The sequence below is a fragment of the Mus musculus genome, chromosome X (assembly GCF_000001635.26).
Source record: "Mus musculus strain C57BL/6J chromosome X, GRCm38.p6 C57BL/6J".
NCBI classification, from domain to species: domain Eukaryota; kingdom Metazoa; phylum Chordata; class Mammalia; order Rodentia; family Muridae; genus Mus; species Mus musculus.
Window position 1 is genome coordinate 152,689,519 of NC_000086.7, and position 17,800 is coordinate 152,707,318.

At 40.8% G+C, this 17,800-nt stretch overlaps 1 protein-coding gene and 1 pseudogene across 3 annotated transcripts in view; one reads left to right on the plus strand and one right to left on the minus strand.

Moving 5' to 3' along the window:
- The window catches only part of Shroom2 (shroom family member 2), a 161,280-nt gene that overhangs the window by 80,010 nt on the left and 63,470 nt on the right, over window positions 1-17,800 (minus strand). For all 3 annotated transcript variants that reach the window (NM_001290684.1, NM_172441.3, XM_006528683.4), the window contains exon 2: window positions 6,122-6,273. In NM_001290684.1, coding sequence (NP_001277613.1) covers window positions 6,122-6,273 — 152 coding nt within the window. The remainder of the gene's footprint in view (window positions 1-6,121; window positions 6,274-17,800) is intronic.
- Window positions 11,443-11,987, plus strand: Gm18298 (predicted gene, 18298; annotated as a pseudogene).

The window sequence follows — 17,800 nt, forward strand, 5'->3', positions numbered from 1 at the left end:
ATTCACAAGACGGTTTATGGCTACCAGCAAAGACACAAGTAACATGAATCAACCCTACCCTGGCTTGTCCCCAACAAAATGGCACGTAATCTAGGACAGGATTACAAGGAACTACCAGAGTAAGATTTAAAATAAGGCAGTTATACTTCATCGTAAAGAAAAAAAAGATTGAAAATAGATCAGCCTTATAAAAATAATTTATGGCATAATATTTAAAAGAAATTTTCCCTAGGGTTCATGTGTACATTTTGATGTGTTTTGGTACATATGCTAGTTAAGTATTCCAATTACTGAGCTGTATCCCCCAGACTTTCTTTATGGTTATTATTTTGAGACAGCATCTCAAAAACTACCCAAAGTGTCGTTAAACTCATTCTAGACCAGGCTGAACTCTCTAAGTCCTTGTGTCTCTGCCTCCTTCTGTTTTTAATCCAACTGAGTGGCCAAACCAACACTGCTAAATTGTGGGTTGCCCTGGGGCTAATTATGTTTAATGTTAATTCCGTTCTTCGGGGAGGGGTTGCAAACAAGGAAAGAGTCAGCACTCAGGTGATTTCCTGTAAACCTGCTTCCCATCCTTAATTTGTATAATAAACGAGAGCTGATGATTGGGCAGATAAAGGGAAGGTGGAGCAGAAGGTGAAGAGAGAGAAGGAGGAGAAAATGGAAGAGGGAGAGGACGCAGAGGAGGAGGAAGAAGAAAAGCAGAGCAGAAACACATGGCCTGGAGAAACTGCAAGTTCTAAGGGGTCTCATTGATGTGAAAGATAATGTAGTAGTAGAGCTGCCCAATCTAGGCACACAGCATGGATTCATAATAACTGAGTCGTGTTTTCATTGTTGGGGCATATTTGGGTTGAAGATTTACCGCAACACTGGTCCCCAACAAAAAGTCTGTAGCCTTCCGTGAAAACCTTAGAGCCCAGATCCATGCCAGCCCTTATCCATGAAATCACCAGGTGCAGAACTGTGCACTGAGGAGGACAAAGCAGGTGACAACTCTATAGAGACAAACAAATATATACTAAAAACTACATAGCACTGCAAAGGGACACACTGAAACATCAAACACCTTGGAAACCAAAGAACAAGGTAGGCATGCTGACTCAACTTGTCACAGCCCCACAGATCTGGCTCTTATAGAGTCCCCCACCCTACTGCTCAAGAGCCCCGAATGCCACCTGGACATCATGAAGAACATGTGCTCTTTCTGGAGATGATAGTTGAAGTTTTTTTCTTCCCCAGCTAACCCTGCGAAAAGTAACCACTCTCTTTTGTCTGTGGAAGAATCTTCACTGGGAATACAGATATCACCATGTCCCTTCAGGCATTAAAGTCAGGACACTGCTTCTCAAAGAGGACAAGATTGCTGGGGCCTTGTGAAACAAGATACCACTGCTTTGTCAAACTGCCCTATTGAAATCTCATTCCAGTTGGCTGTTCCCCTGGTTACCTCACAAACTAAGATAAAAGAAACACAGGAAATAAAAGCAGGGAGCAGCTGTCATTAAGGGGAGCGGAGTCTATGCAGGGACAACAATTCAAATGTTAACAGCTACAAGCTATGAGTCACTTTCAGAGTGATTTTTTGTGAGCTAGACTCTTCTTTGTGTGCTCAGAATCAACCTGGGCCTTAGGTGCTGAGCACATGTTTACTATGGGGCCACCCCAGGTCTTGAAGTTTTTCTGAGAAGGACTGTTCCACCTTGGAACTCAATATAAAATACAAAATACTAGTAAATGCTAACTAATACACGGTACAGAAAGCAGATTGAGTGGTTGTCAGGAGCATGGAGAAAAAAGTGAATGAATACATGCTGAATTTTTTAAAACAACTGGTTTATTTGAAATGAAGCCTGTTATTCTGGAGTGTTGCATGGCTTTACTATGTTTATCTTTAAGATTAACAATAATTATTCACCATGCACTAAGAAACACACAAAAGTCCTAATATTAACTAATTTACCAGCTTGGGAAATGTCTTCACATCTCTAAACAGAACCATGTCAAATTTGAATAATACCTACCCTTATTACTTACAATTCATACAAAAATATTTACAAAAATTTAAAACACTAAGTATATTGTTAAAATGTTTCAGATAAATTTGAATAAACTGCTTTGTTTTTAAAATCTTCCTACTTAAACTATTCACTTTTATTTACTTAAAGCACATAATTGTCTATACTCCGTATTTAAAGGAAACAGCATGTAGAATACAAAAAAGGAGTTCTCCATAATGGCTTCCATCAAGCCTTCAGGAGCAAAGTTTAATTCTTCTTCCTGAAATGTTTACACATCTTTTTGGCTATACCAGCCAGTAAAAGCTCTATGGTCTCCTCTCTTTGCTTCCTAGGTGGCACTGACATATTTTAAATAGGCTTTAGTTTATCTATTGATATCCTTTTTAGATATATAATTCAAGACTCAAAACAATTATATCAAGCACATTAAGAAATATATGTAGCAGCCTTTAAGCCCAGCACTTGGGAGGCAGAGGCAGGCGAATTTCTGAGTTTGAGGCCAACCTGGTCTACAAAGTGAGTTCCAGGACAGCCAGAGCTATACAGAGAAACCCTGTCTCAAAAAACAAACAAACAAACAAACAAACAAAAAAGAAAAAGAAATATATGTAGCAATGCCCACTTTACCTTATAATTATAGAAATGCAAAGTAAACAATAAAACTATTTTTCTCCCACTAAACCCATGGACACACACACACACTCTTATAACACCAGATTTGACACTAAAAAGAAGTGAACTTATGAAACCTGTTCCATGTTTCTGTACATACTACCTTCTGATGGAAAAAAATTTTCCACTGCTACATTTGGTGTGGTGGTACCTTCAATTCCAGCATGTTAAAGGTAGAGGTAGGTGATCTTTTTGAGGGTCTACAAGTTCAAGGCTAGCCAAGACTATACAGTGAGACTCTGTTTCAAAAGAAAACAAAATCCTATGCTAAGAATTCATATGCCCAGTTGAAGGGATTTGAAATTTGTATCTTCCCTATTCAAAAGTCAAGTTAGTCAAAGAGTGGGAGTTCTAGCCCCTCACAACCAAAGAATGAGGTTTAAGAGGCAGTAACAATTCCCAGAGGCAATGTGTCACTCCTAGTCTTACCTCTAGGATTAGCATCCTCCCATGACCATCACTTGACTAAGACTAATTGCATCTCATGACAACAAAGGACTTCTGTACTGGATAGTTTTATGTCAACCTGCCACAAACTAGAGTTATCTGTAATGAGGGGACCTCAACTGTAAAAATGCCTAAGACCCAGCTATAAGGCATTTTCTTAATTAGTGACTTACAGGGGAGAGCCCAACCCATTTTGGGTGGTGCCACTCCTGGGCTGGTGGTCCTGGCTTCTATTTAAAAAGCAGGCTGAGCTTTCTTATAGGAAGAAAGAGCAAGCTAGTAAGCTGCATTCCTCCATGGCCTCTGCATTGGCTCCTGTCTTGGTCTGACTTCCTTCAATGATGAACAGTAATATGGAAGTTTAAGGCAAATAAACCCTGTCCTCCTCAAGTTGCTTCGGTCATGGTGTATCAACATAGCAATAGCATTCCTAAATAAGACAACTTCCTTCTGAGGGGTCATGAGGTAACCAAGGAATTATACACTAATGATACCTCATATTCCACCTTCTGAAATGATATCTTCTGAGCTACAAGGTCTGATTAAAGGGGTGTTTAGGACTGGAAGTGCTGTAGTTCAATGGTAGAGCACCTGCTTAGCACATAACAGTACCTGGGTCTGATCTCTAGCACTGCCAAAACATAAACAAAAGGCATTCAAAAGACTAATTGCATCTCATGACATAAGCATATCCCACTTAGAAATAAGGGTTGATAACACTTTTCTTTCCTTATTTATTTATTTATTTATTGCCTTGTACAAGGGCTCCCATGCATTGGACTGCACACATAGTATGTAAAAATTAAATTTTTTATCTTGTAATTTGTTATCTTGTATCTTACTAGATCCCTATTTACTTTATATCCTGAGGGAGAGAAATGTTCCTCTGGTTGAACACAGAGTTCACTGATTTGGCTAATCTAATAGGCCGCTTGCTCCAAGGCTCCTGTCTCTGCTTTTCAAGTGCTGGGGATTTGAACGCCAGTCCTCACACCTGTGTGTTTTACCCACTGAACTACCTCCCCAGCCCCTCCTTACTCGTCTCTGAGCCTCTACCCTGGATTCTGCTTGTAGCTAAAAAACAAGGGGGGTTGCGGGGAGGGAAAGGGAGAACTGTTGCTCTGTAGAAGTATGTTTTTCAGTGTGTGATAAAATCTGAAGTAAATGTTTACTTAACTTTTGAGACAAGCACATGTATACATATTTATAAGTTCAAAGCCTTTTATATGTTCAAACTCACAGTGATCCACCTGCTTCTGCTTCACATATACTGGATGCATCAATATCAATTTAACTTTTTAATTAAATCAACAACTCCACTGATTCTATAAAAACAGACATGCAACAAGTCTCAGAGGCACATGCCTGAAATCTCTGAAAACAATAAAATAAAAGTTTTCTCATGGTACCAAGGGGTACTGTTTTTATCCTGTACATAAAAGTATCAAGTCCCGCCGGGCGTGGTTGCGCACGCCTTTGATCCCAGCACTTGGGAGGCAGAGGCAGGTGGATTTCTGAGTTCGAGGCCAGCCTGGTCTACAGAGTGAGTTCCAGAACAGCCAAGGCTATACAGAGAAACCCTATCTCGGAAAAAAAAAAAAAAAAGTATTAAGTCCCTAATTTCATTTTCTTAGCACCATCTAAGTGCCAACCCCCAATCTTTATAGGAACATGCAGTTTGTCCCCCAAACTGAGGCACAATACTATGAACCTAGTATCTGTTACTTGCATTTGTGACACACCCACTCTTGTCTTTCATGCTTAAGAGTTAAACAGGCTGGGGGGTGGGGGCAGTGATGGCACCCGTCTTTAGTCCCCACACCTGGGGAGCAGAGGCATTGGGGACTTCTGTGAGTTCGACACTAGCCTGGTCTACAGAGTGAGTTCCAGGACAGTCAGGGCTACACAAAGAAACTTTTTCTTAAAAAACAAATGAACAAACAAACAAAAGTAATCAAAACTACCTGCCCTTCACCTTCTATGAACAATAGGCAACAATATATTCCCTTATTGGGAGCAGACTGCCCCCAACAGCTTGTGTTTTGAAGACAGTAGAGCCTTAGGGAGGTGGGGTCTGGCTACTGGAAGAAGGTTACTGAGGGCAAGCCCTTGACAGTTTGAGCTCAACTCTAGTTCCAGTTCATCTCTTCTGCTTCTTGGTCAGCAAAACTGCGAAGAAGGAGTGTACTGGCTAGTTTTGTGTCAACTTGACACAGCTGGAGTTATCACAGAGAAAGGAGCTTCAGTTGAGGAAATGCCTCCACGAGATCCAGCTGCAAGGCATTTTCTCAATTAGTGTGTCCCCTTGTGGGTGGTGCCATCTCTGGGCTGGTAGTCTTGGTTCTATAAGAGAGCAGGCTGAGCAAGCCAGGGGAAGCAAGACAGTAAAGAACATCCCTCCATGGCCTCTGCATCAGCTCCTGCTTCCTGACCTGCTTGAGTTCCAGTCCTGACTTCCCTTGGTGATGAACAGCAGCATGGAAGTGTAAGCTGAATAAACCCTTTCCTCCCCAACTTGCTTCTTGGTCATGATGTTTTGTCCAGGAATAGAAACCGTGACTAAGACAAGGAGTCTGCAAAATACTTCTACCACTATTAAACCCAGTCCTTCTCTACTGTGATGGGCAGAAATCTCTTGAAATCATGAGCCCAAAAGTAATCTTTTCTCCTTGAGGTTGTTACTGTCAAGTACTTTTGTCATGGCAACTTAAAAGTTTAGAGATTATTTAAAGCATGTAAGAGGATGTGGCCTAGATTATAAACAAACACAATGGCATTTTCTAGAAAGGTCTTAAACATGTGCAGGTTCTGATATTCAAAAGGGGAATCTTAGAACAGTCTTCAGAAACTAACGAGGAAAAAGTGTAATTTTAAGCTCACACACATATAAAAATCTCTAACATATAAACAAGCCACATAGGCTTCATTCTATGTCTCTCTGTTTGTCTTGGTTAATAAAGAAGCGACACACATCTTACCTTTTGACCACAAGCTTCAGGGTCTTGTGGGAGCCTTTCACCAGGCAAATTGCTTCTTGTCTGAACCCTGAGAGACTCACATCATTAATGGCCACTATCTCATCTCCAGCAAGTAGCTTGTCCACTGCTGCAGCTTTGCTTCCTTCTTCAATCTGTAACAGAGAAGGGGGTTCTGTGAACATTCCTGAGCCATAGCAAGATCCTCTAATGCAGATTGGAATTTAGTATGTGCAGGCTTAAAGCAGGTCACAGCTTTAGGATAACCCAGCAGTAAAATGATCCAGAAAGTTTGGGGCAAACAAGCTGAGTTTATTCCCACTGAATGACCAGGGTTACACTAATACAATGCCGCTTATATAGCATCCCTCATCCCTGTCAGTCCCCACACAAGTTCACTGAAAAATGAATGGAAAGACTCAGAAATTCATATAACCAAAACCAGATTCATATTCTGGAATTCCTACATCCAAACAATAATTCTGGATCATTTTTACTGTTTGGTAATTATTTTCATACATTAATCCTGCACCTTGTTTTAGTAGCACTTGTGATATAATTCAAATTTCACATAACCACTCATAAAAGTCATACATCTGTACAACTTTCAGTTCATTCAGCATTCCATAGTCACCATCAAATTTCAGAGCATTACCTTGATCCCAAGAGAAATCTCATGCACATTAAGCAGTCTGATACTAGTATTCCTAATGATCTTCTTTGCTTTTCTTCCTTTCTTCCTTCTAATATGGGAAAATGAACCCAGCCCTACTGAGCTATGTCCCCAGGACTATTCATTCATCAGTCATTCATTCACTGAGAACGGTCTCATTATATAGCCCAGGTGGTAGCCTTGAACCTATGATCCTCCTGAGTCAGCTTCCGGAGTAGCTGGGATTTCAGGTCTGCACTGCCACCACAACATCCAGCTTTCTAATAAATTCTCTAGTACTGGGTCCGGCATGGCTGCATAAGGGAAGGTGTAACACAGTTCCTGCCCCTGGAGCATTGCCAGGCAGTTGATCCCATGATCTCCACATTGATGGTTGCTGTTGCCCCGAGGTTGATCTACTGTCTTTACTACTCTACTTTCAATCTTTCTTTCTGGGAATCTACTTTCCCCCATTACTCAGAGCTAATAATGCCATAGTAATTGAAACAGATGCCGTTTTCAGGAATGAGGAATGGAGGCTGTAGAAGATGAGGAATAGATGTCCACTTGGCCTTTAGGGTCTAGACAATATAACCACAGGAGCCATAAAAGCCTATATGGTCCTTTTTGGAAATGGTTCGTTGCCAGACTTGGCCTTGATTTTGGAATCATGAGGAACCATATACACATCTGGTTTAATGACTGATGCATTGATTAGCAAGGGTGAACTTGGAGACACCAAGGATAGAGAGTTAGAGTAGTCTCAGGAAGAAAAGGTATGGATAGAAAAAGTAGGGTAGGGGGAGGGTATAGGGACTTTCGGGATAGCATTTGAAATATAAATGAAGAAAATACCTAATAAAAAATTGGAATTTTTTTAAATGTAGGAAATTATATATGATTTAAGAATAAATAGTATTAGAAGGAGAATGCATGGGGCTATGGAATTGCTAGGATAAGGAAATGAAGATTAGAGAATTAACAGATGATGTAGAAGCATATTAAAAGTTAGTACTCTGTTTTTCTAACTGAAGAATTGAAGATAACAATGCCTGGAAAGGTATTAGAAAGAGCTGTTCTACTTACAGAAATTCAAAACTTTGTAAGGAATTATTTTAATTTTAGTAGTTTGTCATTTTTTTATTCTTATATGGAAGCAGTTACTAAAGACTGCTATCTGCTGTACCAGAAAACTGGAAGAGCTGTGCTCAGGTACCCATAAAGAACAGGCTGTGTAAACATATAAGGAAATGTTCCATCCTCAGCATTGGAAAAAAGGCACACATACACAAAGCTTGATATTATCTTCTACATCTCCTACCTTAAAAACAAAACAGTGATCACTGAACCCTTCCTTAGCCAATTTATCTGATCTATTACTTATACCACTTAATAGAGACTAAACCCTTGTTAGGCCAGCAATTAATCACAAATCCATACATACACTTAACTTCTGCATAACTGGTAGGCTAACAAATAGTTGTTGGCCAAACAAAATCCAGCCAGGGGTCTTTAGTGTCCTTAGTTTTTAATAAAAATTTATCAGAACACAACCACACATTTAGATAATGCCACAAAGCACCATTGACTCTTAGGTCCACAAAGACAAATATATTTTCTACTTTGCGTATTATACCCCTGCTTCCCCAAAACCCCTGCAAATAAACAAGCAGCAAAGAACCCCAGTGGCAATCAAATATTGCTCAATATGCAATCTGTTAGCTGACTTGTTTGTTTTGAGACAAGGTCTCACCATATATCCCAGGTTGGTCTCAAACTCAGGATGCCTTTGTCTCATATTCTGTGGTGGTACACACCTTTTATAACAGCACTCAAGAGACTAAGACAAGAGATTGCTATAAGTTTTAGGCCATCCTGAGCTACAAAGTGAGACCCTGTTTCACATACAAATAAACACAGCTACATATTTTTTTAAAAAATCTCTACCAAGTCCCTAGGAGAACTGAAGTTTTATGCTAAAAAAGGCAATTTAGTCACTGTAGGTCAGTATTGCACATAAAAATTAAAATTTTACTCCTAGCTTATCATGAAGGTACAAGCCTGAGTCTCAACTACTCAGGAGGCTTAGGCAGTAACTTATCAGCCCGTGCTCCCAAACAAACAAACAAGCAAACAAAAACCAACTAACAAAGAACAACAACAGCAACAAAAGGAGTTGGGAGCAACAAGATAGTTCAGCAGATAAGGTGCTTGCTGGTAAGCCTGATGAACAGATTTTGCTCTCCAGACCCCACATGGTAAAAAGAGAGAACCAACATTCATTCATGGGAAGGGGAGAATTGACTCTTGAAAGCTCTCCAGAGTTCCACAGATGTGTCACACACACAGACACAGAGAGACACACGGGGGGGGGGGGGTGTCTGAATAAATTAATTAATGAATTAACAAATAAAAATTTGGGCTGGGGATATAATTCTGTGGGAAAGCACTTGTCTTCATGTATGAGGCCCTGGGTTCAAGGAACCACTCCTAGCAAAAACAGGAAGTAGTCCATCTAATAATAACTCACTTCAAAACTCAAGACAATATTTTCTGAGACAGGATCTCACTGTGTAGCCCTGACTGGCCTGGAACTTGCTGTATAGACAAGCCTGGCCTCACACTCACAGAAATCCACCACCTGCCTCTGCCTCTCAAGAGTTTGAGATAAAGATATTTGCCAATGCACCCAACAAGTCTAGACAATTTCATCCCAATATCATAACAGACATAATTTATAATTGTCTCAAGACTGCACATATAGCACGAGACATCTGGAAAAAAATGAGGTTTTGACAAGTCTCATGTAAAAGACCCAGGAGCACCCAGGTGAAGAGCATGTAGACAGGTAGCTGTCTGAGGGTAGGAGTCGAGGAAAGGCATCCTACATGTGGAGTGAACAGAAGCAGGAAATATGTAAAGCTTGGAGGTGAGCTTGGAGGGTACCAATGGAGTCAACTTAGATATAATACAGACCATGGAGGAAAAGGAGGAAGAATGAACACCAAGATCAAATTAGAACGACCCGGACTGCTAATAGTGGTAGAAGAAAAGACAACTCAAATCGCAAAAATACAACACTGTAGATGGTATTACTCCCCTGAAGCCAGCTGGTAGAATCTCAACCATATCCTTAAGTTTGGTAGGAGTCTGGGTCCCTGGTTGGTGGGCTGAGAAACAGAAACTAATTTGGGCCTTACTATTAAATAATTATGCTTTCTAGGAACAACCCACATGGCCATTGTTAAATACATAAGTAAAATGTATACATGTACAAAGGAATATTATCCAGCCCTTTGAGATGTAGCTCAGTGTTAGGGTACCTTCAGGGCATGCATAAGATCTGAGGTTCCATCTCACTATCCTCATGGGGCCAAAAAGGATGCTTTGTCTTATGTTACAATAAGGATGAATTTTGACATTATGCTGTATGACATACACTAGATTAAAAAATATATAACTCCATTTATATGAGGTACCTAAGTACCCAAAACTATAGAGACAGAAACAGAATGGTGGTCCCAAGGGGCTGGAAAATGGAAGGAGAAATGGATAGTTAGCACTTAATGGGGCCAAAGTTTCAGTATGACAGGATGGAATGCTGTCAACACATGGACACTGGTGATGGCTGTACAACAATGGAAAATTTACCTAGTGCCACTGAATCTACATCTCAACATGCTTAAAAATGCTCAATTTTATATTAGATATATTTTCACACAATAAAATGTTGTATACTCTCCAATATATGAAAGGAAGAAAATGACTTTGGTCCAGTATAAAACTGATAGGGACGAAACTTTAAAATACATCCTTGACCCCCAAACTTTTAATTGTACTAACATTAAGAAAATATTTAGGGGAGGCCTGGTGGGGGGCATCCTCTTGAAGACAGGGAAGAGGAGGAAGGGGATGAGGAACTGTGGGAGGGTGGACTGGGAAGTAGGTAATGACTAGACTGTAAAAAAATAAAAATAATTTTAAAAATAGGAAAGCTGTGGTAACAGGGTTATTGTGCTAGGACTTGAGCCCAAGGCTTTATGCATATAAAACAAGCACTTCATAATAGATCCTAAATATCTCCAGTCCCAGTTTTTCTGAGACTGGGTCTCATAAAGTATCCCACACTACCCTAGAAGTCAGAATTATTAAGTATGCCACTATGCCTGGCCAAGACAGTTTTTGGTGGAGTATTTCCTCAAAATGATGTATTATGTGTGTCTGAGTCAGCTATGGTGATTGGGTTTCAAGAGTCAGTTTTTTGTCCTGTTCCCACAAATGCTTATTTGATAAGTTCTGGGACATTCTATCAAAGTGATCTCATCTGAACCCTTCTACCTTCTCAAGGAAGGCTGATGCCTGCCACCTATCATTTCTTGTCTACAAAGGTGTTTATTTACTAACAGAACACCCATTTTCCTTTTTCAAGTATGCCCCATCTATATTTTCCAGGGAAAACATGTTTGCATTTGGGAGACAGCATGGTATTTTCCTTTCTATTGCTCCCTTGACAAGAGATATTTATATATGAAGGAGGAATGTAATCAAAAAACAAAAACCTGGTGCTGTAGCTCTAGCCTGCTGCCACTGTAGCCTACAATCTGATACTGTTCCAGGATGGTGATTGTGCCTAGGACCTAGAGAACAGCTTCAGTACCAACTGTGTGGGCAAGCATTGGGAAAAGCTGACTATGAATTTGACATCTGTTTCACCTCAGTGCAGAAAAAAAAAAAAAAGCAATCTGATCCTCTGAACAGCTGCCAATAGAGAAGCCCTAGCACTCAATGAGTATGGGGGTCTGACTGGCCTAAATAGAAACTGCTGCCAAGCATTGAGGGGCACAGGTAAAGATCTGAAGGTGCTCCTATGATGTTCCACCACCACCGATGGTGCCTAAACATCCCTTCTACAACATCAGTAAGGATCACAAATCAGATAAGACAATAGAGTCCTTTAGACTCTCACAAGAGACTGTCTTTATTATAGCTCATGATAACAGCCTTTAGGGTGTCATCAAGTATCTAGAGGGTCTTCTTTAAGAGGTCATCATGGTGGACCTTAACCTTACAACGTCTCCCCTCTTTGATCTGGGAGATCTCTTTAAAGAAGGAAACTTAGACAATAGCTTAAGCCCATCAAGCTCATGCAATTCCTTGGGGATGAAGAAACCCAAATGTGAAGCTGTGAAAATTGTGGCTCCTTAGGGCAAGGCCAAGAAATAAAGGCAAGCAAGTGCACTACTCCAAAAAAAAAAAAAATGTTCCCTTCTCGTGCAGGTCTTCTGTATCTCACGTCTCCAACACCTGTCACTCTGATTATATCTTCAGGATCTTAATTGGTAGTTTCAAATGGAGTTATGTGGCTCCCATTTTCATTTCAGTATTTTGTCTTCTAACCCTTCACAGAATCTAGTCAGAATACCACCTGTAGGGTACAAGTCCATAGTCCAAACCCAGGAAATGCTGCTCCTTTTATCCAGGAGAGTCAAGTTTGTCTTAGCGCATTGTTTACTAAGGACCCACTTGGGAAGACGACAAAAGAACCATGATAGGGAATACCCAGTGAGCAACTAGAGCCTATTTTTGTCCCTGGAACCTGTCTTATGCGTTAGGTCTCAAAGAAACCTTGAACAAATGGCTAACTGAGCTGTCTATTTAACATATCAAAGTGGATACTGGCCACTGGATTATCCCAGAATCTCTCAACTTTACAAGCACCAGTTACAAAGTTGCCCTGGCTGGCAAACCCTGCCCACTACTCTAAACCTCCCCAAGCCCTGAGCTTTCACTTTCTTGTCCCCAGTTTCTCTTTTCCTATAAAGCCTAACCATTTCAGCTATGAATCCTCTTGCTTCCCACAGACTTTCTTGGGTCCAAGAGAGGAAATCCTCTCTTGGCCTCCTCCTCTCTCTTCTCTTCTCTTCCTCTCTCCTCTCATAGTCCTGTTTAGTCTGCTGGCAATGTTCAGTCTGGACTCTTCCATATTCCTCTGGCAGTTCTTTAGACAATAAACCTTCTCCACCATACCTTGGAGCCATCATGTCCCCATTTTTCATTCACTATGTTGTACTTCAGTTGGGTAACTGGAAGAGTGGTCGTTCATGTGAAAGATAAATGTGCCCTGCATAGTGATTAAAAAAAAAAAACAATTCCCTCCCTGGCCCTAAAGGATCTGGTTCTAGAAGGCTGGAATCAATCCTGAATCAAGCTTATGTGCTATATTTAATGATATACAAAACCCCTTCTAAGGTTTTCTATTGGTAGCTGAAATAGTCCTACATGTATGTGCTCAACAGACAAATCAACCATTCCCTCCACCAAATTTGGATAAATTCCTTGGCCTCAAAGGACCAGGAGTCCATCCTGTTGTGTATTTTCTGCTTTGTTTTGTAGCAGTGAAATGATCCTTGACAACATCTAACACACAGTATTTCATCATGCCTCATAAATCAGGTTCAGTTGCTTGGCCCTGCTATGTGAATACTGCTACTCACTTTGTACAAAACAGAATGACATCTTTTTCCAGACCAGTATAAGAAAATGATATATAATTTTTTAAAAGAAAATGTTTTATGAATTTCCATTCTATACTAAACCCATATGCTATCTCAAGTTGGACTTAATTATTCATGCTTGTACTAGACAACCAACTTAAATTTGGCACCAATTTTCAAGGAATAATGAGCCAGTCCAATGGTTGGCTATAAGCAACCACCTCTGTATTTGTCAGGCTCTGGCATAAACCCAGAGCTCCCAGGAACTAAACCACAACCAAAGATTACATGGAGGGACCCCATGGCTCCAGCCACATATGCAGCAGAGGATGGCCTTGTCAGACATCAATGGGAGGAGAGGTTCTTGGTCCTGGGAAGGCTCGATGCCACAGTGTAGAGGAATGTCATGGCAGGGATGCGGGAATGGGTGGTTGGGTGGGGGAGCACCCTCATAGAAGCAGGGAGAGGGAGGATGGGATAGTGGTTTTTAGAAGGAAAAAAACAGGAAAGGAGATAACATTTGAAATGTAAATAAATTAAATATCCAATAAAAATAAATAAAACATTTAAAAAAAGAGTGACTCAGGCATGGGTGGTACACATCTGTGATCCCAGAACTCAAGAGTTTAAGAGAAAAGATTATGAGTCTGTGGCCAGCCCGAGCTACAAGCAAACAAATAAAAATAGAAAACAGAATTGCCACATGATACTTTTTATACTGTAGTCCTGTGTTTGTAAGGAAAGGCCAGAGTGTGTATTTAACTACCAATGCAAAACTATAGATTTTTTACTGTAATTAAAAAATGAAGCCTTGCGAAGACAAAAGAATATAAATTCTATAGGTAACCAGGTGCACTGTGGATGAAACATTGTAATTTGGTATAATGGAAATATGAAGGGCCATATTCACTTCAGGTTCAAAGTGCTGATGTAAAAGCTCCACAAACAAAATGTGTAGGGCTTGAAAGGAATACAGCAGCATTAGGGAGGACATTCCATGGAGGTCTTGACATGAAGAAACATGCAGGCAGGAAATGGAGGCATGCCAGAGGGATGAGTCAGGGGAAACAGTGTAAAGAATACACAGGAGTGTGGGAGGATCCTGGCAGAAGGTGAGAAGACTGAGAACTTGACCTTGAAGCAGAACGTGGGCACTGTTCTTCAGGTAGTGGAGGTGGGTAAGGGAGGGCAGAGAAGTCAAGTGTAAACTTATGATGAAAACAACTACTTCAGGATATTAACCTTGTAGTGAAAATAAAAATAAATGTCTTCAACAAAAAGAATAGAACAGCAAAAGCCAGACATGGTGGTAGGCACCTGAAATCCTGGCATTGCGGGGGGGGGGGGGGGGCGTGAGGCTGAAGTAGGAGAATTACAAGTTTGGGGACCACTGCAGCCGTGATGAATACCCACCCTGAAGCCTTTTCAGTGCTCTTGACAGAAGTTATTTTTATAGTGTAAAGACAACTAAGGTAAGCAGGACTCTGGTGATAGAAGGAAGAAGACCTAGCTCACCATTCACGTTGAAGTCAAATTCTGAGCTTGGAGAAGTGGAATATACCCACATGTCCAGTCATCAGAATGAAATAGGGAAGAGCAACTTTGCTGTTTTATGAGTCTAAGATCACACGTCAAAATGTGAGTCACACCTGCAGGTTATCAGCTGTAATTATTTCCAGAATATTTTCCCTTCCAATGAATAGCCTAAAGTGCATGAGCAGGCCATGCCTTTTGTTACACAGGAGGATAATAACCTCCCCATCTTCTTAAATCCATTACTCATTCTGTTTGCTCTCAGTTCCTTCAGAAAGGAAGCTTGACTCAGGCCGGGGGTGGGGTATTTAACAGGTTGGGAAAGGCCACTAAGGTGGGACTTCAGGGAAAAATAATATAGAGGTCTAATAATCCTTCCATTCATCCCTGAAATGAGGCTCAGGTTATACTTGGCCCTAAGACACAGAGAGGCAAATGTGGCCTGGATGGGGTGACAAAGACAGGTAAATGAAATGTTTTAAAGGAAGGTAATGAATTGGTGACAAGTTCTGATGCAAGGGCAGGGTCATGTAGACACGAAAATGGAAAACAGAAGTACCTATGGGGCCTCAGTCTCCCAAGAGATCCAGAGGCTGAGCAGATAGATATTAGTGAACAAAAAGGAGCTGACTGCTCTCCTGACTGTGAGAACCAGGCATTGGTTCAAAGTTTTGCAAGACAGAGAGGCAGGCTCAGCAGCCAGGTAGGATAGACTGGGAACCAGAGAGCCATTTACATTCTACAGCAAGGACTCACAGTTTTCATGATGATGGGTGACCTCTTCCCCAGATGAGGTAAAAGCCTGGCAAATCTCTATCAGGACAATGTCAAATCTCTATCAGGACAAGACTGTACTCTAAATAGTGCCAGATACAGTCTTCCTAAAAGACACCCAGGGACAGAAAAAATAAACTCAGAAAAAATTTCTAGAGAAAGTTCTATTTCTATAAAAACAAAGGATTTTAAAACAGCATATTTTCAGTACTGCAAAGCACCACCAGTTAGCAATCCAATGTCCTAACTCACAACTTTAAACCTAAAACAAAAGGGGGAAAAAAGCTTATCTATAGGGCCTAAGCAGTGTCAGAAAAAGGAAGAACCTAGAACCACCCTGATTTGACTCTCCAAAGCCAAGACTCACATCTCAATGACAGTAAAACACAAGCTCGGAAACAATACCCTACACCGGGAACATCTCTAAAGTCACAACTAGCACCTTTTCAGTACAGTCAGCAGAGGGCACTGGAGGGACACCAAGAGAAGACTGGTTTCCCTTCCTTATCTCACGTGCTTTCCTCTCTGCCAGCCCTGTGGGACATGGCAGTCCTGTGGTACACCTAGTGACAATAGTTTCAAAAGTGTCTTTCTTGGTTTCATTAGCACCCCTTCAGCAGTTTCCCAGTGAGTTTTAGCAACAACTTTCAAATGGCTTTCTAGTGAGTTTCAGGGCATCCTAGCCAGTTTCCTAGTGAGCTTCAAGAACAGCACAGGACGACATTTTACTGATTGCCTCTGGGCCTGTGGCCCTGACTGTCTTCCCTATCTAGAGAAGACAGTCAGGCGTCAAACATACACACAGTCTCATTCTCATTCCACCCCCCTCTTTCTCTACCACCACCACCACCAAGCTTTTGGGGTGCTGAGGAAGGGAAGACAGATTTCTCTTTTTGTACATACCCTGGAGATTCTGCCTTCTTAATGCCAGGTCCAAAAAAGAAAAAAAAAAGAAAGAAAAACAAAAACAATAGCCTAATGCTAGTTAATGATTCTATACAGTATTTAAGTGATGAGTCCACATTATAGTGTCAAAACTAGCACCAAACTACCACATTCAAGCAATCTCTTGCCTCAGCATCCTGAGAAACTGTGACTATAGGTGCATGAGCAGGAGAATTTTTTTTTTTTTAAATCAAGAGCCACAGGCATAGAGTAAATCAGTCTTGCTGAGGCAGGCGGATTTCTGAGTTCAAGGCCAGCCTGGTCTACCGAGTGAGTCCCAGGACAGCCAGAGCTACACAGAGAAACCTTGTCTTGAAAAACCAAAAAAAAAAAAAAAATCAGTCTTGCTTTGCAAGACCTCTGGTTTCTATGGCAACTGCTCTAATTTGTTTTTATAAAGAGACAAGACAGAATATAACACAGCCAATTCACCAAATTCTGATTTGTACTAAGCAATCTTTATTCTAATTTCTGTATGGTTTGTTACCCAAACCTAATTGATAAAAGTTCTGAGGTAAATGCATTACCAGATACACAGCCCTGATGGCACAGAGGAAGAGAAAACCAGGTGGCAAGGTAGAAAAAGGTTTGTGTCAAAGAGGGTTTACAAAACATTGAGGCAGGAAATGGGACTTAAGACTTGTTTGTACAGGATTTGGTAAAAAAAAGTCACTCATTTTTCTTTAATCTCACTTTGGTTTTCCAAAACCTGATTATCTTAAACTGGGTTTGCCGATGCACTGCTGTAATCTCAGCTACTTGGGAGGCTTATTAAGGAGAACTGGGAGCTCCAAGCCAGTCTGGGCTTCCAAGCCAGTCTGGGCTTCAGTGAGACCAAATATTAATAAAAAAAAAAAACAATAAAAGCAAGCAAAAAAAAAAAAAAAAAAAACTACCAGGACAACAAGGCATAGTGGCAAATACCCACAACCCCAGAACTGGAGAGGTAAGAGGCAAAAGGATCCAGAGTCCAAGGTCACCCTCAACTATATTATTCTATTCAAGACTAACTTGAGCTACACAGATCGTACCTCAAATAAGTAAAAGGGAGAAGAAAGGACAGAAAAGGAGAAGAAAGTTAAGGGAATTGGGAAATGAGAAGAAAAGGGGAAAGGAAAAGAGAGAGAAGGAAGAGAAAGGAGAATGGACAAAAAGAAAACACTCAGTACAACCAGGAAAGACAAGCAGGAAGATAAAAGGTAAGATAAAAATGGAGATATGTTGCAAACTCATAATACTAAGTATACTCACAGAGCACTGTTGTTACACTCTGTTCATGTCAGA